Below are 22,391 nucleotides of genomic sequence, written 5' to 3'. Positions count from 1 at the left end.
TGTGATGTGGTGAGATTTTTTTGGAGTAGGTGGGTATTTGGGTTGAGGTGTGGGAGGGATGGAGGCTTGTATTTTATGTGTGATGTGATATAATGTGATGTGATGTGATGTGAGATCTAGGAAATTTTTACTATTTGAGAGAAGGAGAGAGGGAGAGAGGAGAAAGTTAAAAGAGGAGTGTGAACGGGTATTTGCTAGTAGGGGCTAGTACAGCTGGAGTAGCTAGCTAGCTTGATTCATTATATATAATATAATGATATAAGGAATGAGTAAAGATGGAAATGGTGGTTGGATTGAGAGATTGAGGGATTGAGAGATAAATCAAATCTTATTTATTTATTTAAATGAATATTATAATATAATATCACTATATAGTATATCATTATTATACAGATAGCTAGGTACATAGATAGATATATAAACGACTTCAATCCAATAGCCACTGCAGGTGTACCAAGCGAATACGAAAGAGACTAGCTCTTTCAGTAAGTCTTATTTACGGCCTACTGTTTTCTGTACAAGCTTGGAATAGCTAGCTCTTAGATAGAATACAATATTGATATTTAGGATCTATAGATTGTAGGTGCTATGTCATTCGTATTCTTCTCGAACTAATAGTAGGTAGGTGGGTAGTGAATTTTATGATGTGGATAACTAGTATATTATAGTATACTTGTTGGTTTGGTTTGATGTTTAATGTGATTTGGATGGAGATGGGAATGGAAAATTTGGATGGAGATTTGGGGATACAGGGAAAGGGAAGGAAGAGAAGGAAGTAAGTCGGTTAGTTGAGTTGGTTACTCAGATTAGTTGATTGCTGTGAAGTTGGTGTTAATTGTGTGCTTATATGTAGATATATGTAGATAGATATAGGCATGTATAGATAGATAGATCCTGGTAATACGTCATCAACAAATCTACCCATGTGTTTAATTCTCTATTTTGCACAGGTATGGGCTCCATTCGAGTGATTGGATTGGTTTGGTTTGAGGTACGGGTGCGTATGTGTAGGTGCAGGTATGTAGATATATAGATACTTGACGGTAGATAACTAGTAACTGATAGAAGCCATTAGAGACGTGGTTACTACGTAGTTTTTGTGAAGGTTTCAGGTTGGTAGAGCGATGAGATGAGGTTTTGAGATTTTGAGAAGTTGGTAGATGATATAGTGTAGCTTAGATCTTCTTAGTGAATTTGGTTGGTGTTTGCATGGGGGCTAGGAATTCGAAGCGAACTTCAGCTATTTAAGTTGAGAGGTATAGTATGGATACATTGCTGTTGTTCACTACTCAGAAAATCTACACCATTAATTTGCAAAAGAAATGTGATAGTTTGTTGAAGCATTTATAAATGGTTAGATGACGGAGACAAGTTGATGAGGAACTAGGGGAAGCTGGTGGGGGAGAGGGATGTAGATACTAGATGTTGGAGAACAGAAAGAGCAAGGGAGAGAAAGTAAGCGGTATTCGAAAGAGAGGAGAGGGGAGAGGAAAAAGAATATAGTGTACACTAGTAGAATGTGTTCTCGTTGTGTCATTCGGATGAATGAAATAAGCGAGTCTGGATTGAGGAATTTGAAAAAACACAAATCCTCCGTCGATCACTGGAATAATGTCGTAAAAAAGAGAAATGTGTGTTTCTCGGTTAGTGAAATTGTAGAAATACTAGTGGAGAAAGAGGCGTTATGTCTGGAGAAACCGTGATAGCACTCTGCAAAATGAGAATGACATGCATGGGAATAAAGTAGAAATTAGATTACTCCAATATTGATGCGCACGCATTATACATAAACCATAATCCCAGAACGCGCGCTTAAAAAGATAATGTCGTACCAAACCATATCTCAAACTCGTAGAATCATATCTTCAAACTCAACGTTATATCCTAAAACAAGCCTAGACAAGAACGAGATCTTGCAGCTCGGATTCGTCTTCCGGCCACTTTTGGCCTTCCATAACTCCATGAATGTACGAACAAGGAGTAACAAATGAGTAGTTTTCGCCATTGGGTCGTAAGACGACTGGTACGTCTAGCCCTTTCAATAGAAACACTTCGTCTCCTTCTTGTGCTGTGTAGGCAGACAAACCGCAGCAATTGTCAATAATAAGGAGAGAGTGATTTTGAATTCGGATGAGTATAGCTGTGAGTTTCATCACTCCGAGGTAGAAATCTTCATGAACGAGAGCCACCGAGGGTTTAGAATTGGAACTAGAAAGGGGATCCAAGGCGGAAAGTTTTTTGTCAATCGAGGGGGTGCTCAAGAAAGTGACAATTTTGGAGAGAGCCTTCTGACACAAAAGTTCGTCTCCACCTTCCGCCTCCAGAAAGAGTTCGTGAGCTTTTTTTGCCTGTGACAACTCTAAAACCTGACAATTCGGATAAAGCGTCTAGTCATACAGAAGCGCGAATACTTCCTTGCGGACATACAGCTCCTCTTTATCAATAAGAACTGAGGTATGTATTGTAAAATGCAATGCGCTCTGAGATTCCTGGTGCGTAGCGTAGAGAGATGAAGCTTCGACAGCACAATACCAAGTTCTAAAAACCCTCAAAGCCTTGAATACTGATTGTTTAAAAGATAGATGATTTGGAATATCGCAAGCAAGTGCACGCAAAATAAGACCCAGGCTTAGACCTTGCAGGTGAAGTTCTCCGGTTGTTCCTTCAGGAGGATCTTCGAACAAAGAGCCATTTGAGGCACGACCGCCCTCATCAGGCACCCCCCGAGTTTTGTCAACCTCCCGTTTATGGATGGCTAGTCTATAGTCAAGCGCTGACTGTCGGTTTTCCCAATCCGGTACCCACGAGGGCAGACGTGAATCGCTATTAGGCAGTCGAGCAGCTAGAAGAATGATACTAAGATTCTTTTTTGAGTAAAACCAGCATCTAGTCAATTCCTCGCATAGCATATCGAAAGGTTTATCGTAAGTGATTTGAGGGAGCTCTAAATTCATCAGTCGAAGTAAGGGGTAAATAGAAAATATTTTGTCATAGGGTATTGTTGCATCATGCTCTAATGCCGATGATAGGAGATTTATTTCCACATGAAGTGACTCTGGCGAAGGATAATGTGACGTGTATCTAAAAAGCCGAATTGATCGAACAGCTTGCGGATTTACCATCCATCTTGATTCTTCCCGAATAGCAAGAGCCGGAAAACAACCAGTGTTGATGCAAGCTGCAGGCATTCGGATTTCTCGAATTTCAATAATAAATACACCGAAAAACAAACTTTGCCACCCAATAGAGAATGATCCCCATTTGACAACACAGTTTCTGGAAAAGGCAACTTCCTGAATAGTCCAGCAGCGAGAAAACCATGGATTATTCTTCAATTCAATCCAACTCTGGCGGCAGTTCGTATTCTCTACTAAAAGATTATTTAAAGTCCGTCAAAATACATGAGAATGACTATCACCTTGCAAATGGGTGACGAGGATCCATAGCATTTCTTCTAACCACTTATTATCGGAATAATTTCTTGTTCTGTTAGCTATCAAGACCAATGTTGTGGCTACCCGCAGTATCCTCAACGTCTCCTTCGTCGAGACTGAGCACTGTCCCAGCCAAACTATGACACATTTGGCTATGCGATAAACTTCACCCATAAGTTGTATTTGTGAAATACGCTCTTCTTCCGATGGTTTACTTTTCTCCTGATCGATACAAATAGAATCAATCCAGAGAGCTCGACTCCGAAACCGACGTCGTAGGCGGATTAGGGCATTATGACAATTCTCTGTCACGAGAAGAGACTTGCCATCACATTCGATGGGTATCGAACCATATCTCGAGCCCCAAACATACGAGAGAGCTTCGTAAGGTCCAGGAGTCTTATAGTCATTAGATGTATAGTTATCGATGTCGAGTTCTGCAAGACGACATTGAATTGGCGCATTTTGCTTTACTGAAGGAAGAAGCTTGAGGATACGAATAGATCGAGGAGATTGAAGACGCGTATGCCTGTGAGGCTCCAAATTCTTCATTTTCTCGTGTTCAACAGAAAAGGAAGCTTTTTTAAAATAAAGGCAGAGTATAGAATCAGCTCTCTCTGTTTGCTGATTTACGCGATGACTTAAAACCCAACAACGATAAATTAAAGCAAAGATTTGTAGTAATTCTCGTTGCAAAGTTGTACTAATATATATAGATCATGTGTAGGCTACCTATTTGCCGATTATCTATACCCTGAAGTGCCAACTCAGGACTCCTCGCTTGACAAGGACCATATTGACCAACTAGATCGCTAGAATCACTGAATTTTGGAGCAACTTTCAGCTTTCAGCTTTCATCCTGCAATCAAAAGATAGATTCGTACTATTTGAGATTGAAATTCGAATCTATGGTTCTTTGGATAAATTTTTATCAATTTTATCTTCTCAGATATAAAGAAGTCAAATACATATTATCAGATAGCCCTTCAAAGATATCGGCTTTGAAAAAGCTTAGAAATAGGCATTTTGTCCATTTAGGCTCTATCATTCAAGGGATATATATTGCACGGACCACCCAGGAACTCTGAGTTGGTACCCGAGGCACCTCAGGGGATGGATGATTCGCAACGCGGGGAAGATCTCTGATGGATGGCCCGCAGAGCGGAGTACTTACAAACCACCTATGAGTACGCAATGTTCTTGGGCAGCCTAACTTAGGCTTCATTCATTGGAAATTCAGCGTATGTATGTGAACGTATGGCTCTGACAAGAGTTCAATAAGTATGCCAGAGGTACGAGAGGTACATCACCCAATCCCTTGTACCTCTCTGTCTGAACAACATATGTAAGATTATATGCTCAGCCCCCAAGTTGAGCTCATACAACATAAACCAATAACCTAAATCAAAATGCAAAACTGAAACGAGTTTTGAATTGCCTGGTTCAAGTAATGATTCATCCGAGTAGACATGAAAGTAGGAACCAATCAGATACAGAAACTCGCAGTGATTGATTCAAATAATAAGCTAATCTTCCCAATATCCAAATCCTAACCTTTACACGTTACCAAAGAAACCCTTTCCAAATCCAGTCTTCCACTATTCCAAACCCCTAGCATAATATCCTACTCCAGCTCCCGAGTCCCAGTACCAGTGACTTTGACATCCAACTCTTGAACCCCTCTCATAATCTGTCTCCTCCACCAAGACTATCTCCTACCACTCACAACCGTACCATTAGAAACCCCCGTCGCATTCCTAAACCCTCCATTCACAATCCCCGTCGCATTTTTAAACAACCCATTACTCGCCGTAACATACTCACAAGCCCCACCCGGACAATACCCCCTACTACAAGCGAAATTGCACAGACCATCATACAACTCATCATCCAAGCCCGGGCCAGCAGTCCCAGCTCCGTCAATAACAGGCAGTGGTGGATTAAGCACTCCTTGGGCTGTGCATGTGCAGCTGTGGATTGGACAGTACCCGTAGGGACATGCATATCCGCATAAGCCGCCTAAATTGTCGACGCCGGTTCCGCCAACGCAGGCGGGAGGGAGGAAGGGGGAGACGGTTTCGGGAACTACGCCGTAGTTTGTGGTGCCGCAAGCGCCGGGTCTGGAGGGTTTGTTAGTGTGATTTATGGACGGCTGGGTTGTCTAAAGAGATGATAGAAGAGCGCTACACTTACGGACAATATCCAAAGAAGCAATTGAAAGAGCAAAGACCTTGATACTCCGAAGTTAATCCTTGCGCAGGATATCCAATCGTACCGTAGCCCGGTGTATTTGCCGCAGTTGGACGAGTCGGTTGAGCTCCATAATTTGTGCATGTGCATGCAGTATACTATCATCTCAATCAGTACCATTCAAAGCCTTTCTCGCCAAAGCTATAAGAGATTCCTCTGATACATACCGGACAATAACCCAATCCGCAAGCAAAAGAACAAAGGCCTGCAAAATTATTCACTCCAAATCCTGCAATGCAGACTTGTTCTGACATGTTAAGTGCAGGAGTAGCGGCTACAGCACTACCGGTTTGGAAGCCCGTGTATGCGTTATAGTTTGTGTAGCCATCCCAGGTGGAACAGTCGCTAGCGATCGGATTTCCTTGGAAGATTATTGAACCGCTAGATGGGGTATGCACTGTGACAATTACATTTCCGGTGTGAGAGCCGAAGGCTACGCTTCCATGGTATATTCCGACGGCGTCAGAGGGGGTGTCTGTCCAAGTGGCGCCTATTGAGAGAATGGGTCCGAATTAGCCTTTTGTCCTTGATGATGCGGGATGTTTCATTCTTCAAAGGCCATCAAAACTTACCTAAATCAACACCACCAACTGTAACAGTTACAGTTCCAGCCTCAGCAAGCACCGCAGAGTAGAATATCTTATCTTGGACAACATCTGTTGGGTAAAATTCAATCTGAAGCTGATTGGCAGTATTCCCTGTCGTGTCACCATCACTACATGCACTGTTGTCTTTTGAAGTAAGTCGATACCAAGCTGTGACGACTTCTTGCTTAACGGTAGCAATGCCATTTTTGTATGTATCAATCACAAAGGGCAGAGTTTGTCTCCATGCGTCATGAGTCATACTATTGGCGTAATTGTAAGGACCATCGCCATGTATGGAATCGAAAACTGAAGCATATTCTTCTTCGTGAAGAGGTCCTGAGATTGTGAATTAGGGGATTGGAACTTTGGGGATCATGAATAGAACATACCGATGTAATGAGATTCTCCGTAATCATTCCATGTGATAATTTGTACCCATTCTGGTTGAGGGTCAATAGACAAAATTTCTTGCCAACGACTATTTGAAAGTTATGTTAGCTATTGGACAGGGCTGATGGTGTAGCGAGATATCTTACTCGAACCATAAATCATCCCCACGCCACAACCAATTCTTGTCGTAATTTGGCAAGTTTGTGTAGAACCACTAGAGAGTCCCGACGTTAGTGAATGATAAAAGCTAGTTAGTAATGATGATAGTGATCAGAAGGGTCATACTGACAGGTGAAACTGGCATCATATATGGCATTGGAACGCCTGTCTGGTTCAAAGACACGAAGTAAGAAGCATCAGTATATGCATTCATATCCTCGTTACCCCAAGGCCATCTAATCAAAGTCAGTAATAAGTTGAATATTACCAAAGGTGTGAACATACGCATTCCAACTGAACAATCCATCCGCAGTTCCACGGGAAACTGCCGCCTGTGCCCCCAACGAGGACCAGTTTGGTACTAGGAAGCAGCCAGTTTGTGCCTTGATAGTAGTCCAATCGGCAGTATTATCAACTCCTTCGAAAGTTGATACGAATAGCTTCCCGAGATATTTGTAATAAGCAGAGCTTGATTTATAGGTATTGAGAAGGCTAATAACGTTGGCTTCTGGCCAAGGAGCAGTGCCACCTAGTGAAGCATTTATTTAGTACACTCATGAACGTAGAAGGATGGGTCAGAAAAATCAAACCTGTATAATCGAATGAGATAAACAACTTGAATCCCGTAGTTTGTGCAGCAAGGAAAGCATTTGCCAAAGAATTGGGAATCGAGCTATCTCCGTATCCCACATTGAGCGCAAAAGCATCAATATGAGCTTCTTGGGCAAGTTGGATATCTGCTATCCAATTTGTTGTGGTCCATGATGCAACATTCCCAACCTATTGAGCATATTAGTTGCGAGTTAGATTTCAGAAGGACTAGTTGCACGAACCAAGAAGTGAGCGAAGACAGCTTTGGCATGTACATGACATGATGCCAGTAGGATTGTGAAGATTGCACGAAGCAACATAATGTGGTAAGATTTGAAAGACAACGATTGAGTCAATACAGAAGAATTTTCGCAATTTGAAGCTTCTCAAAGTGTATTTGAAGAGTGGCGAGAAACATTAAGACTGAAAACCGGCCTTTATATACGAAGAATCCAGCATACTTGGAGATCGAGTCACCAAGCTGAGTTCGCTTGAACATGGGCATTCTTCCTGCCAATCTGGGACTCCTCATTTCGGATGAAATATGCTCGTCGTCGCTGTCAAGGCAGAATCAATATCATGGTGAAATTCTGATCACTGTCGCAATCAAACTGAGAGCAAGTGCAATGCGCCGCGTTGCCTCGTTTGTCAATATTGGATTTCTTCCCCTTTGAGGTTTTGAATAGTGATGGCTTACCATTTGATGAGATGAAGATATATTAAACGAGTGAGGCTGCCTAGGTAAGTGGGGCCTTCCGTTAGACGAGAAGAAGACAAGGAAGGGGCTGTGCCACAACGCAATCACACCTGGAATAATATTACACCGGCGGTTTAATGACCGCGCATCATCTATTAGCAATTCGGACCTTTTCTTTTATCTGCTTGAGGCAAGTTAGCCCCTTGGGGATGCTCTACCGTACACTAATACAGAAAAACTTCGGGGATAGAATTGAGCCAGGCCGGGTACCTGTCCCTTGATGACGGCGCTTCTCTAACTATCATGATAGGAAAGTTTTCGGTGCCCTAAAAGATCTTTCTTCAAGGTTGCGACACTCGAATATGCCGTCGCCAGATGTATTGGTTTCGCAACCGCGGCTTCTCTTGAAGAACCAGAAATGCCCGCTCTAGGGCTCAAGGCGACAGCCTACATGAGCCTCGGTTCCCAAATTGATCACACTGAGTCACATTTGTCAGATTTCATGAATTTAAACAGGAGGCCCGAAGGAAGTGCTCGAAATTGATGCGGTAATGCCTAAACTATCATGGTAGGACATAGACACTCCCGGATGCAATCTCGGTCAACTCGATCTGACTCAATGTAACTGTACAAGAATCATATTTTTTTGAATGCCAGATTCAATATCACAATATTGTGTTACTAGGCATCTGCCTTCGCAGGAAAACCTTCTTCGGACGTACGGATGGAGTCACACTTCGATTTGCGGGAAGATATCTACCTTGGTGACATCGTTATCAATTTTCACATATTGAATGAGTTCTGCTGTTGACTGAAAACTTTCAAGTCAGGTGATGATCGTCACTTTTTCCCTTCCATAATTCATCTAATTGTACGGCTGCGACGTGTCATAGGCTAAATAAATTGATCAAAATATTGTGGCTGTGGAAGGGACAAACTGGCATTGACTCGAACCCTTGAGCCAACTATTGAATTGACTGTGAAGGTGAGCTCTCGATCTGGATATATAGGAAACGAGTTATCTCTTATTCATCTACAGAATGCTCTGTTCGGGTATATACTCACACCTCCATAAATGCAGCCATCTCCATCTCTACCGCGTAATGAATCCATCATTCAGATGGCTATTAATTATCCGACTCTAAACCACCCTCTCCATTCTCCAAATCCTCGACATTATCTTTTCTCTTTCTAAGCTGTTTTCTCAACTCTCTATTTTCCATCTCAAGCTGTTCAATTCTTTCTTCCAATCCATCCATCTGTTCCTGAGCGCCAACACTGAATTCTTCGATAATTTTGAAGAAACGCCAGAGACGGAGGATAATCACAAGTGAGGCCACTTCTTCAAGGACACCATGAAGTAGCACATCAACTAGACGGAAAAGGGTTTAGTTTGGGAACAGGATAGAGGTGTAATGTGATGGCGTGAGAGAAATGTATATGGGTTAGAAAGAGATGCACAAATAGTACATACCAACGAATCCGGCAACAATCACAGTGGCATCGAAGCAGTGAAATTTGCTACGAAAATAGCTGAATGAATTTTGTTAGCTTAGATAATAACAGTCATAACGGAACATTGTAATCTGAAGTAGTGGAATTCAGCGTGAAAAAAAGTAGGCTTAGAACAAAAGTAGACGTGAAGACATGTGAGGCGGAAATTGAGCGGCGGGATGACTGGCACGCCAAGTCTTGTAAAGAGGTTGGATTTTCAAAGCCAACAAGATCCGATTTCCAACAAATCTAGTTGAAGATACACACCTCAAACCGAAAGCCCAAACGCTAGCAATCAATTCCACCATGAACAAGCAACTGAATATCAACCCAGCAATTCCCAACCCATCTCTCACTTCGTTCCAAATTGGATCCGTCTTGCCTTCTTTATCGTTGTCGCATTGATAGAGATTTATGATTATATCCGAAATGATGCTAATTAAGTCGCATGCAACAAGGAGGAGAACAGTGTAGTGTTGAGCGCGAGAGGATAGGAAGCTCTTCGCGGAAGTTTGAGACCTGCGGTAGCTATTTGAGAGCTTCCGGAGAAAAGAAGGGCGAGGTACATGGTGATAGGAGGGACCAGAGGCAATGGAAATGGGTTGAGAGGAGGCGCGGATTAGAGGAGCATGTTCGGAAATGTCTGAGTTGCGTCGAGACATGTTGTTGGATTTGATCGTTTTTTTTTATCTTAATAGAAGATCAATTGCCCTCCGCTTCCAAAGGCAATGCTCTCGTTCTTTTGACGTTCGATAATTCTGGAGAGACTTTTCACGGAGTGTAGCACTTATAGTTAGAAGTATGGAGAACTCTGGTTGAAGCAAGAGAAATTACGGTGTACTTGCAAAGCCCAAGTGACTCCAATTTTGGATTGGAATTTCGAATTGGAGGAACATGTGATTGTACACTGTTGAATCTGAGGTCTGATTGCGGTGTATGCGCAGCTCTTATCGTAAGGTATCCATCTCTATCCATATGTAGCAGGAAAGCCCAGCTGTTGTACCAGCACCATCTTTTCTGCAGATGGGATCGAGTAGGATTCTCGACTGCAATACCTAGTAAAGGATGGTGGAGCAAAGGATGTTTATTCTCATTGATACACCTTCCAACCGTCTTACCGTCGTCTTGATTCGATCATGGAAAGCATTACCTGCAGCTGGCAGCCAGAATCCATTTGAAGACAATCTTCAAGCGCATTCAAAATGCTAGCTAGGGGCTTGGCATTGCTTATCTGTCTGGCAGGCGGCGGTAACCTTACCCGTGGACCTTAGAGATCATTCCACGAGCGAGTGCAGAAGCCGAATTAGCCGACCGACATACCTATCCAAGCGCTTGAACGATGGCGTGGACGGGGACCGGTAGCAACAGAGCTGGCTGTAGCCATGTGTGGTAGCCTTGTGGAAGTCTAGACGATTTGTGAATAACCTCAACCAACCTCAACCTCAACCTCAATATATTTATTTCCATTTGCAACCTTTGCATTCTGTATTCTTTGACCATTCGAAAGTTTTGGTGAGTTATTCTCAAGCCTTACCATCAGTATAATGATACCCTTTCATTTCTTCAAGCGGCACAATGGCTTAATGACATTTATTCTCCAAAATTCGAGAATTGCCTGGCAATAGCTTGGGTTATCATCGGATGAAGTGCAAGATCATGCTAGCAGATCAATTCACTTTCAGATCCATCCATTCTGTGATGAGATTGCGCAATCTCCAGTGATTAGTTTACAGTCATTAAAATTCTTGCTAATAAGATTTCTTTCAGAAGCGCAATCTTCTCCTCTTCATCAACATCCTCCCTTCGACCTTGCTCGAGGATAAATCTACTTAAATATCTTACAACATTTCACGAGCGCAGCAATACTATATCAAGCAATCAAATCATGGCAGACACCGATCCAAAGCTTCAAGACCAGGTTATGGCTGGCGAGGATGATAATAATGATGAGGTACATTCAAAGGTGAAAGACCCTGTATCGAGAACCAATTGTTGACAGTCGGTTTAGGAAGAGATCTCGGCCATGAAGCGCCGTGTCGCAGAGATGGAAGAGGAGGCTGCCAAACTTAGAGAAATGCAGGCAACTCTCGATCAACAAAGCACTGATCTTAGAGAAGACAAGGAGGATATCGACAGTCGCAGTATCTTTGTCGGAAACGTCGATTACTCTGCCTCTCCAGAAGATATTCAAGCTCACTTCCAAAGCTGCGGATCTATCAACCGTGTAACTATCTTGCTTGACAAGTTTACCGGTCATCCCAAGGGGTGCGTTCTACGAAATTTGGCTCCTTAAAACCTCGACGGATTGTGTCGAGTATCATTGTGATAAGCGCTACCTGGCAAGAGAAGGATGCTAATCTAGGTTTATGCAGGTATGCGTATGTAGAGTTTGTTGAGCCAAGTCTTGTTGCACAGGCTTTGGTTCTCAATGAGAGCGTGTTCAAGGGTCGCAACCTCAAGGTAAATCTTCTTTCTCATACATTTCTCTGCTCTTTAAGCTCATTGCTATTACAGGTTGTCCCCAAGCGTACCAATGTCCCCGGAATGCAACGTGGCCGTGGTGGACGAGGAGGCGGTAGAGGTCGTGGCGGCTTCTTCGGTGGTGGACGTGGTGGCGGTTATTCTCCTCGTGGAGGTTACCGTGGAGGATACAGAGGCAACCGTGGCAGAGGTTTCACACCATATTAAGCCACAAAAACTTTTGCATGAGTTTTCTTTACTCTAGCACATGATAAGATGGGGAGGGCTGCTGAAGTGATGGCATTAAAATTGGGAAATTTGGGGGAAATTCATTTCTTGAATTATCAGACATTCATTCGAGAAGCGATTTATTCATGAAAATACCACGGCGTTTATCTTGAGCATATGGTCTTCTTTGAATTCTCCATATGGAGTTCCTTGATTATCATGAATGAATAGTCTTGAACTATAAATCTGTACAGCAGAATCTGAATGTATACCATGAATATGATTGCACAGAATTGACGACTACTAGGCAAGTAGTGATATAGTGCTCGCGTGCTCTATCTTACATACAACTGCTTCTTACTCAAAACAAGAGGTTCCATCACAACCGAAGATGTACTTATGCCGTGAAGGAGGTCCAGGACCTGCAAGAAGAAGTATGACTGCCGTGGCCAGGGATCTGAATTCCTTCCCAATACTACTTATACCAGATCACCTTATTCTTTCATGTTTTATCTTTCCCAGATTGCCCAATCTGAAAGAGGCTCTTTTCTTACCTTGAAATATAACATTAAACACTACTTACTCACGTGCCAGAAGGGTACATTGTTTTTTTGTACGGAGTACACGATATACTCGAGGATTCCGTATCCTGGAAGAATCTGACCCTGATCTTTGTCATGTCAAATGAATCTTCGCAACCCTTATAAAATCCCTGATGCAAAAGAAGCAAATTGCCATCATGTCCACGAAAACAGCAAATTAAAAAAACGTCCTTGATTCATGAATATTGGGTCTCTTCATTTGACGGTAGAGAACCTGGAAGTGAAGTTTGGCTAAAAAGGTATGACGTGAAGTATAAAAATAGGTGGATGATTATCAATTTTTGCCTGAGGAATTATCAACCTCATTAGCGGGGGCATTCTGTGCCGCCTTGACGATTTGATTGACCAAACTCCATTCCTCTTCTCAATCAATACATTGAACCCCCCTTTTACGAATATTCTCTTCATTATCTTTCCCTCATGTATGACGAATCCTTGAATCGATAACGATTATCGCAAAACCTGTCAGATTCATAATTTGGGTGCAAGGGGGCTTTTGCAGCTCTACTTAACACAGCCCCAAATCGACACAAGCGCAAAGCTCCCACCACGGCCAACCTTGAAACCCAGGGAACGTCAAAAGTGTTCTGCGATACTATTCTACTGTTATCTATCATTGACGCCCTAAGAAACGATCCCGCCATCTCTGGCGAACCTTCACCATGGCCAGCAGTAGCAGAATAGACTCGAGCCTTCCAGCGTATGTTTGAAACTCTGTCATACAAGAAGAATAGAACTGACAAACCTATAGGCAGCCCAACCTGCGATTAACTAGTAGGCCTGTTTGGCAATTGAATGTCAGTCGATATACTAATCATCAACAGTAATTGCTGCCGACGGCTTATACAAGCGTGATGTTTTTAGTAGAGATACCGATCCCCCCAGAAGACCACCGTTTTAATTGTGTGACTTAGGATTTCCGGACCCTTTTGCAGTTGCGACATTGAGTGGCGAGCAGACGAAGACGACCGCTGTTATCAAAAGGACTCTGAATCCATACTGGAACGAGATCTTCGACCTGTGAATATGAAGTGTCCTTTGCAGGAAAGAATCTGGGCTGATTTACTTTTAGGCGTGCGAACGAAGACAGTATATTGGCAGTACAGATATTTGACCAGAAAAAGTTCAAGAAGAAGGACCAAGGGTTCTTAGGAGTAATAAATGTTCGTGTTGGAGATGTCATCGACTTTTCTTCGCCCCAAGATCGTGAGTCGTGATATTTCTCTTTGTTGCCATTCACGGTTGGGGGCTTATATTTAATCACGCAGAAATGCTCACCCGAGATCTGAAAAAATCGACGGATAATCTTGTAGTACATGGAAAACTTATTATCAGTCTTTCCACAAATCTAGATGCCCCTCCAAGAGGAGGTAGCCTCGCCCCGCCCACGAACGGCCATTCAACATCAAACAACCGACCTTCAATCCACACTCCAACTGGCTCCGTTTCTGGTTTCTCAAACTCCGCTTCTTCACCTGCTTCTCATACCCCTCAGCCACAAGGAGTCGTTATGGCTAACGGAGCTCTCTCCAATGGACCAACCCCCGGACATACACCCGCTGCAGGCAGCGGCGGAAGTAACGCACCTACGGCCAGCGCAGGTGCAGGACATCGAAACGGTTTGAGCTCATTCGAGGATGCTCAGGGTAGATTGCCAGCTGGATGGGAAAGGCGGGAAGATAACTTGGGACGAACCTATTATGTCGACCACAACACAAGATCTACAAGTTGGAATCGACCATCTGCATCAGGGACGACCGAGACAAGACAGGACGAGAGAAATGCTAATACTCAAGTGGAACGTCAACGACATCAGAACAGAACTCTACCTGAAGATCGCACCGGTGCCAATTCACCAAATTTGGCACAGCAACAAGCTAGCAGTAGTGCTAACACCGCTGCTGCGACTACGATGATGGCTACTGGAGCCACGACTGCAGGAACCGGAGAACTTCCACCGCTCTGGGAACAGAGACATACTCCCGAGGGTCGTCCTTATTTCGTGGATCACAATACCCGAACCACAACTTGGGTAGACCCTAGGCGTCAACAATATATCCGCATGTATGGTGGTCAAAATGCCAACAATACCATTCAACAACAACCAGTTTCACAACTTGGTCCTCTGCCAAGTGGCTGGGAAATGAGACTCACAAACACTGCAAGAGTCTACTTTGTCGATCACAACACCAAAACCACTACCTGGGATGACCCTCGACTGCCCTCTTCGCTGGATCAGAACGTACCGCAATACAAACGTGATTTCAGAAGAAAGCTTATCTACTTCCGTTCACAACCAGCCTTACGCATTCTCTCTGGTCAATGCCATGTTAAGATCCGAAGATCACATATTTTCGAGGATTCCTACGCTGAAATTATGCGTCAATCTGCCACTGATTTGAAGAAACGTCTTATGATTAAATTTGATGGAGAAGATGGTCTCGATTATGGTGGATTGTCGAGAGAATTCTTCTTCCTTCTTTCTCATGAAATGTTCAACCCTTTCTATTGTTTATTCGAATACTCTGCTCACGACAACTATACTCTTCAAATCAACCCCCACTCCGGAATTAACCCAGAACATCTTAACTACTTCAAATTTATTGGTAGAGTGGTTGGTTTGGCCATCTTCCATCGCCGATTCTTGGATGCGTTTTTCATTGGTGCCCTGTACAAAATGATGCTTAATAAGGCTGTCTCCCTTCAAGATATGGAGGGAGTTGATGCCGATTTCCATCGAAGTCTTCAATGGATGTTGGATAATCCAATTGAAGGTGTTCTAGACCAGACGTTCTCGACAGAAGATGAGAGATTTGGAGTTACAAACGTCGAAGACCTTAAACCGGGCGGAAGAGATATTGAAGTTACAGATGAGAATAAAAAAGAGTATGTCGATTTGATGGTCAAATGGAGGATTCAAAAGCGAATTGATGAGCAATTCCAAGCTTTTATCACTGGCTTCCATGAGCTTATTCCAGCCGAGCTTGTTAATGTCTTTGACGAAAGAGAGCTTGAGTTGTTGATTGGTGGTATTGCGGAAATTGATGTTGACGACTGGAAGAAGCACACAGACTATAGAGGATACACAGAATCTGATGAGGTCATTAAGTTTTTCTGGCAAACGATCCGCAGCTGGGATGGAGAACAGAAATCTCGCCTTCTTCAATTTGCCACTGGTACTTCTCGTATTCCCGTCAACGGATTTAAAGATCTTCAGGGTAGTGACGGGCCGAGAAGATTCACAATTGAAAAGCAAGGAGAGCCGAACAATCTACCAAAATCTCACACCTGGTAAGCTACCTCTGAACGTCTATATATTGTACATACTAACAGCATGAATTAGTTTCAACCGACTGGATCTTCCACCATACAAGAACCTCGAGCAGTTGCAAACCAAATTGACGATGGCTGTAGAAGAGACAATGGGATTCGGACAGGAGTGATTTATGTTTTGGAAGGGTTTCATTGGTTCTGCATGGTGTTATTTTCTATACAAGCTGAGGGAGGTCCAGGTTTCTCAACTTTTATATTACCTGGAATGGATTGGAGGTATGAATTATTATCCGGAATAAATAGCCGTCTCAAGGCTTAAGTCTCGTTAGGAAATGCATTGTAACGATTGATACATTAATCGAAAGAAAACAAATTGAACTCAGAGTATCTGATGACCTTGTATTTAGTGGGTATTGCACTAGAAAGAATTGTCATTCGTTACCGTAATGAATTACCCGTGATAGTTTTTTAATGTGCCATCTCCAATCGAATACTAAGAGAATATTGAGCAAGATTTAGGGCTTGGCCTCCCGTACAAACTTTTGTATGGTAGGTCGTATTTGCCAAAGAATAGAGATACAAGATACAATAACAGCTTACTAGTAACCAATCCAATCATTTCTTGGTCACGAGCACTCGTTTCGAGCAATAGATTTCAAGTGCGTACTTTGTTGAGGGCATTCCAAGTCTAAACAATAGGTCTGGCAATCAAAGACATATTGTGAAGCATGCTATTGAGACTTGATGAATAAAGATAACAGAGAGCAAGTGTCGAGAAATAATTACGGTGGATGGGTAGAGAGTAGAACGGGCACGACACAAGCATTAAATCAAAGTTATCGAAACTAGTATTCTTTAGTGGTTGTCTGTGTCTCTAATTGATGTAGATCTCTGGACTTCTACTTCGGGCCGCTTCTTCACTTGGAGGTTTCCGGTTCGTGAAATGCCTAATGCAATGCATACATACATCTGAACGACTCCGATTTAGTTTTCGAATGTTTATTTGTGTTATTGGTTCGACCAACGGTAATAATTACTTCGTATATGTAGTGAGGTACGTTAGGAGTAGAAATATGCATGGCATATTGAACTACGTGGGCAACATGGTTGCTCGGCGACCCCTGAAACATGCAACCTAAAGTCGTCTATGTACACAGGGGCTAGACTATTTTCGGAAGTGTACCAATGAAACGCTAGGTATTTTGGGGCAATATCAATGCGGGATATGCTTAAAAAAGGAGCATGGGGAAGCAGTCCGAAGATCATTCTGAAGATTGTGATATATTGGTTGTCCGGGGAGTTTTCTTTTGCTTTTGAGTGTATGTTGATTTTGGTTGGAATGTCTTGGTTGGTCACACGGGGGGAGTTTGGCTTTTGGACGGTGAAAAGGATGAGGATGGTTTATATATTTATATTGGATGTGCGCGCGTTGTTATGAGGTTTCTTCTTTTTCTCTGCTTTTTTTTCTGTACCGCGTATATTACACCGTTGGATCAATTGATCATTGTGAAGTTATACAAACAACGCATACTACATTGCCCTCGCATATAGTATTTTTCTAGCACTCGCACTTACTTTCATACTCGTACATCTCATTTGCATCTATTCTACATCCCTACAACCTCAAACTCAACTTCAAAAATGCACTTCTCAAAAGCAACTCTTCCTTTCGCGGTCTTGGTTTCCTATGCTGCTGCTACGACTACAGTAGCGGCTACAGGTGGTTTCTCTGGTGCTTGTGAGGCACAGAATGTTCTCGATGCATGTGTGAGTTCGACGACGGCGATTGCCCAGGCGTGTCAATCTACCGACTATCTTTGTTTGTGCACGAGTTGGAATTCAGTCTTGACGTACGTTTTTCCTTCTTTCACTCTATCTTCTGAGCTTTCTTCATCTGTCCTTGCGTCATAATTGATCCGGAATCTAACTAATCAATCTATCTAATAGCTGCTATAACGTATGTCCCAATGACACAGGCTACACAGGGGCTCTCGCCAATAAACAAGCCTATTGTAATGATGCCGCGGCCTACGCATCAACTACTACATCTTCTGCGATCTCAAAAGATTGGTCTACGACTACCGCTGCAAGTGATGCGACGGCGACGGCAACAGGAGCAGGAAGTGGAAGTGGAACAACTACTGCGAAGGCGCAGACTACTGGAGGAGGCTCATCAAGTAACACGGCGAGTGCAGCAGAGTCGACGAGTAGCCAGAGTAGTGGGGCTGGAGAGAGGGTTGTGGGGGTTAACGGAATGATGGGGGTTCTGGGGGGTATGGCTGCTGTGGGTGCTGCGTTTTTTTAGGAGAGGTTCAGCAGAGACCGGGAAGAGAGGTGAAGGGGATTGTGTGGTTAATGGGGTATGTAGGGGTGAGTATACTTGATGTGAGGGATGTTGGGTATGAGTTAATTTTGGGAATGAGACATGCTATAATTGATTGATTGATTTCTATTGAATAATGAGCGGATGGAATTAATGATAAAGATTCGTTAGATCAAGTGGTATATAGTAGTATTATTATTAAATAATTCTATCGTTTTCATGAACTCGGAGCATGGGGTTTACTGTTCTGAATTCGGATCACGGAGTGAGTTCCTAGGGATGATAGTACAGTTCTGTATGATCTATTAGGTCGTCAAAACAGGTGCTGTAATATGCGGTCAGGATATTTGCACGATGGAATAGATGAAGTAGTATAGATAAGTATTGCTTTCTACTGTATGTACAAACACTCGATCGGTTCTCAAGAATATCAACAGGGAAATAAATAACAATGACAACAACATCAATCAGCCTTCAACCATCGCTCAAAAGTCCATTCATCGTTCTTTGACGACCACCCTCTAAATACTCCTTACCTCCACCCCTTATAATTTTCATCTGGAAAAAATTATCCACTGCAGTATCCGGCCTTGGTAGGCTCGTCGCCTTTGTTGTTTCCAGTGAACATCTGGCATGCGTGGGCGGTATCATAACAGACATTCTTCAACGTGGCCGTGTCTCCGTAGTTGGAATTGATACCGGCAAGGATACCGCCGTTGACAGCAGTCGTGCCTTCAATGTAGACGTTGCGCTTACATTGGGATGAGCACTGATGGGACAGTCAGTTATGCATTGGTGAGAGAAGCAAGAAAAGATAAGTAGGATGAAAGGGAGAAGATCGTAAATAGAAAGAAGCAACTCACGTTTCCGCAACTTCGGTACAACTTTCCATAATCCTCAACATAGAAGTTGATGATGTTGACAGTACCACATCCGTTGTGTTGGACGACTTTATCCGAGGCATGGTATGCTCCGCCTCCGATAATCCATGATTGATCACCAGCCTTGTCCTTCTTGATGGAAATCGCATCCTCGCATACGTCTTCGAACCAGACGAATTTGAGAGTGCAAGCTCCAGCACAGTGGACACCCTCAGCTTGATTCTTGCCGATGATGACGTTTTGGAGAGTTGCTCCGGGGTGGAGGAGAAAGACGGCGTCAGAGTCGCCTGATGAGGAGTGTTAGTCTCATTTTTAGGGAGTTTGAATGTGTTAGAGTAGTTGTATTACTTACCTCCTTCAGTTTGTCCACCGCAAGCACCGGATCCACGATCATATCTTGCCCAACCACCGTCGAAGGTGGTTCCAGCAGCAACTTCGATGACTTTACTGTTAGTTTTGGTCGAGGTTGCTTTGGGAATTCCTCCAGTGTAACCTAAGCAGGCGAGAGCGGAGGGGAGGATAGCCATGAGGCTTACAAGCTTGAGTGTGGTGACCATATTGAATGATTGGAGTCGATGCTGTGTGTAGATGAAACCGAGACTTTGATGCTTGCCAGAAGATGAAGATGGTGGTCATTCAGTATGGCATCATGGCTCTTATATAGTCACAAATCTGTGCAGTATTCGGAGTTCCTGCACCTCACTCGAGGAGATATTTCTTCGCACCGATAAATTCGTATAGATCCATAAAATCCCTCGGAGAATGATACTCTTCTTGGAACGAGATTCTAAGTCTCTGATTGGCATGTTCTAAGGGAGGCTGCAGTTCAATTCGTGCTTTCTTTCAAAGGTGGAGGGAGGTGAAGAAACAATTTGTGAATACGAACGGAAGAACTCTTCTTGCTCCATAATCAAGCTGGTCAAATTGATACCACGAGATCAGCTGGAGTGCTATCACAGCAAGATAATGTTGATAGCTGAGAGAATGATCATAACGGGACAACCCTTGAGGCTTTGTTGTGCTAGCATCATGTACATGCATTTTCGGGACGCATACTACTGAGTACCGACTTGAGAGCGAAAGCAATTGGAGCGATCTACTCGGTCCTGCAATCTTTGCCCATGGATTACCCCGTGGTTTCTCCAGAGCTGTGCTACATCGTCATGTGCATAAGGTACGTGGTGATTGGAAGCTTGGCGGCTATCGAAGCTTCATTATTTTTCCGACGTCAGCTTGGCGCTTACACCGTTGCATTGAGTGGATCTATCCACTCAGATGAAACCATTGTTGGGGGTATCGTGAAATCGGGAAGAGAATAGTGCGAGGTGTGGTTTAAAGAAACTTCGGAGATTAAGCGCCAAGGAGCCGCCAAGCGCCAAGGCAGTTGGTCCCAGAAAGCTCATGAGCTTGATGGACGGATTATATTTCTGCATTGTGATTGTCTTTGTATTGTTGCATTATCCCCATCAATGTCGGGACGAGATACCGTCTAGATGCTAGACACGACTCGTGATAAGTGGAACTGATCGCAAAACCTGAATAAAGACCCCTGATTATGTGAAGGTGTGGCTTCTTCTTCCATACATTCTGGCGGCCGATATTTCGCCTAAGTGCTCTAGATTTGACGATGTAGGATGGCATATTAGACGCACGGGATGACCATGTTCAAACACCTGGGTATGGGTATGATTATGCTAAAACGAATATCTAGCGATATCTAGCCATGGGTATCGACTGTGGGCTCCTTCACCCTTCCTTTTCTTGTTGTAGATGACTTCAATCTTGTAGAGATACCGTATCCGGGACCTCCTTTTGACTGAATTGATTGATAACAACTTTGTAATTACCAATCCAACTCTGCCAACTCAGAAGTCCTCGAGACTTTACTTCTCGGACACGGCAACTCTACCTTCTTGTACTCTTTTACGAAAAGTCCAGATTCTCTCAGGATGTCTTCCCACAATACGAAATACATCCAGCTATCCTCAAATTGAGGCTCTGCCAAATGATCTGCATACACAATCCGTCCCATATTCTTACCGTGCCCGACCATACCCACTCCGTCGGCCTCCTTTCCAGTGTCTTCCAGCCCGCTCGATCCCCAGGTCCACGCTTCTTGTCTGCGACCGTTATCAGTAACGATCATCTTGACTCTGCATTTTGTGCAGATAGTCAGATCAATATCGTTTCTCTGAGACTGATAAGGTTGCCCGCCGTAGCTGAGGGCCTTTATTTGCGGGATAAAGCTGTCAGGATCACCGACGAAAGAATAATCCGAGCGACGCTTCTTGACACCCTGGACAAGCGCTCTGGCAAGAAGGTCGGTGATGTATTCATGCGGCAGGAGTTTGGTCGACGAGGGGCTCTCAACGTGGTCCCAGAATTCCTTCTCCATTGCACACTGATCCCAACTTGTAGGTGGCAGAACTCTGTAGCACCCATCGCACCATTGTGCGCCACCACTCCAGAAGAAGCTCTCGTCCCACAGCAAGTCCGCGAGAGTCGGGCGCCATTCTACTTCACTATCATCAAGTGGCAGATAGTCAAAGCAGCTCTTGTCCATGTCCAACATATAGTTTCCGCACGTCGATACTTGCAGGCTTAGAGGTAAGGACAGCCGAGCAGCATAGCAGGTATCGGAAGTTAAAGGGTGACAGCTACCATGGATGTACTTTTCAACGTCGGAATACTTCTTGAATACTCTTCGGAAGTGGGAACCAGTTAGCGAGAAGCAAACTTTGGAAACGACATCAAGCTCGCTCATGATCTGCATGATGATATCGACTGGACAATTTTCAAAGGCGCCAACTACATCGCTGTTTTGAGTTAGCCAAATTTGCACATAGCCGAGGGAATTTAGGGGAGAATAAGTTGCAGATGCGAGGCATAGAGAGGTGACTTACGCGCTGTCGTTCACAAGTGATGATGCGATTGTATCCTCCACATCCACATCGTCGATGTCTTCTTGTTGCTGCAGTTGAAGCTTTTGCAAGCTTTGCGCGACAGAACTTGGAGAAGACAT

General features: G+C 43.6%; 8 protein-coding genes across 8 annotated transcripts; 3 read left to right on the top strand and 5 right to left on the bottom strand.

Annotated features, from left to right (window-relative positions):
- Positions 1–1,895: 1,895 nt before the first annotated feature.
- Positions 1,896–3,986, bottom strand: EAF02_011082 (uncharacterized protein; the record flags this gene model as incomplete). The annotated part of the gene is made up of 3 exons (XM_038907130.1): positions 1,896–2,366; positions 2,424–3,367; positions 3,419–3,986. 3 exons carry the CDS (start codon positions 3,984–3,986, stop codon positions 1,896–1,898), a joined length of 1,983 nt encoding a protein of 660 aa, XP_038753156.1.
- Positions 3,987–4,931: 945 nt separating this feature from the next.
- EAF02_011081 (uncharacterized protein) lies at positions 4,932–7,731 on the bottom strand (the record flags this gene model as incomplete). The annotated part of the gene is made up of 10 exons (XM_038907129.1): positions 4,932–5,554; positions 5,628–5,782; positions 5,852–6,174; positions 6,257–6,607; positions 6,661–6,749; positions 6,808–6,875; positions 6,951–7,056; positions 7,106–7,349; positions 7,411–7,600; positions 7,654–7,731. The coding sequence occupies 10 exons, from the start codon at positions 7,729–7,731 to the stop codon at positions 5,143–5,145; spliced, it is 2,016 nt and encodes a 671-aa protein (XP_038753155.1). The 3' UTR covers positions 4,932–5,142.
- A 1,504-nt stretch (positions 7,732–9,235) lies between these two features.
- Positions 9,236–10,264, bottom strand: EAF02_011080 (uncharacterized protein; the record flags this gene model as incomplete). The annotated part of the gene is made up of 3 exons (XM_038907128.1): positions 9,236–9,480; positions 9,583–9,641; positions 9,870–10,264. The coding sequence occupies 3 exons, from the start codon at positions 10,262–10,264 to the stop codon at positions 9,236–9,238; spliced, it is 699 nt and encodes a 232-aa protein (XP_038753154.1).
- Positions 10,265–10,881: 617 nt separating this feature from the next.
- EAF02_011079 (uncharacterized protein) lies at positions 10,882–12,584 on the top strand. The gene is made up of 5 exons (XM_038907127.1): positions 10,882–11,114; positions 11,370–11,553; positions 11,611–11,867; positions 11,975–12,062; positions 12,117–12,584. Exons 2-5 carry the CDS (start codon positions 11,488–11,490, stop codon positions 12,288–12,290), a joined length of 585 nt encoding a protein of 194 aa, XP_038753153.1. The 5' UTR covers positions 10,882–11,114; positions 11,370–11,487; the 3' UTR covers positions 12,291–12,584.
- Positions 12,585–13,245: 661 nt separating this feature from the next.
- EAF02_011078 (uncharacterized protein) lies at positions 13,246–16,649 on the top strand. Its single transcript, XM_038907126.1, has 7 exons — positions 13,246–13,592; positions 13,644–13,666; positions 13,717–13,755; positions 13,807–13,912; positions 13,965–14,098; positions 14,161–16,183; positions 16,236–16,649. The coding sequence occupies exons 1-7, from the start codon at positions 13,555–13,557 to the stop codon at positions 16,333–16,335; spliced, it is 2,463 nt and encodes an 820-aa protein (XP_038753152.1). The 5' UTR covers positions 13,246–13,554; the 3' UTR covers positions 16,336–16,649.
- Positions 16,650–17,806: 1,157 nt separating this feature from the next.
- On the top strand, positions 17,807–18,470 carry EAF02_011077 (uncharacterized protein; the record flags this gene model as incomplete). Its single annotated transcript, XM_038907125.1, has 2 exons — positions 17,807–18,015; positions 18,113–18,470. The coding sequence occupies 2 exons, from the start codon at positions 17,807–17,809 to the stop codon at positions 18,468–18,470; spliced, it is 567 nt and encodes a 188-aa protein (XP_038753151.1).
- Positions 18,471–19,056: 586 nt separating this feature from the next.
- On the bottom strand, positions 19,057–19,926 carry EAF02_011076 (uncharacterized protein; the record flags this gene model as incomplete). Its single annotated transcript, XM_038907124.1, has 3 exons — positions 19,057–19,257; positions 19,352–19,656; positions 19,722–19,926. The coding sequence occupies 3 exons, from the start codon at positions 19,924–19,926 to the stop codon at positions 19,057–19,059; spliced, it is 711 nt and encodes a 236-aa protein (XP_038753150.1).
- Positions 19,927–21,212: 1,286 nt separating this feature from the next.
- On the bottom strand, positions 21,213–22,391 carry EAF02_011075 (uncharacterized protein; the record flags this gene model as incomplete). Its single annotated transcript, XM_038907123.1, has 2 exons — positions 21,213–22,185; positions 22,273–22,391. The coding sequence occupies 2 exons, from the start codon at positions 22,389–22,391 to the stop codon at positions 21,213–21,215; spliced, it is 1,092 nt and encodes a 363-aa protein (XP_038753149.1).

The sequence above is a fragment of the Botrytis sinoallii genome, assembly GCF_014898435.1.
Source record: "Botrytis sinoallii strain Bc 23 chromosome Unknown BSIN_029, whole genome shotgun sequence".
NCBI lineage: Eukaryota > Fungi > Ascomycota > Leotiomycetes > Helotiales > Sclerotiniaceae > Botrytis > Botrytis sinoallii.
This window is presented reverse-complemented; position numbering and strand designations above follow the sequence as displayed.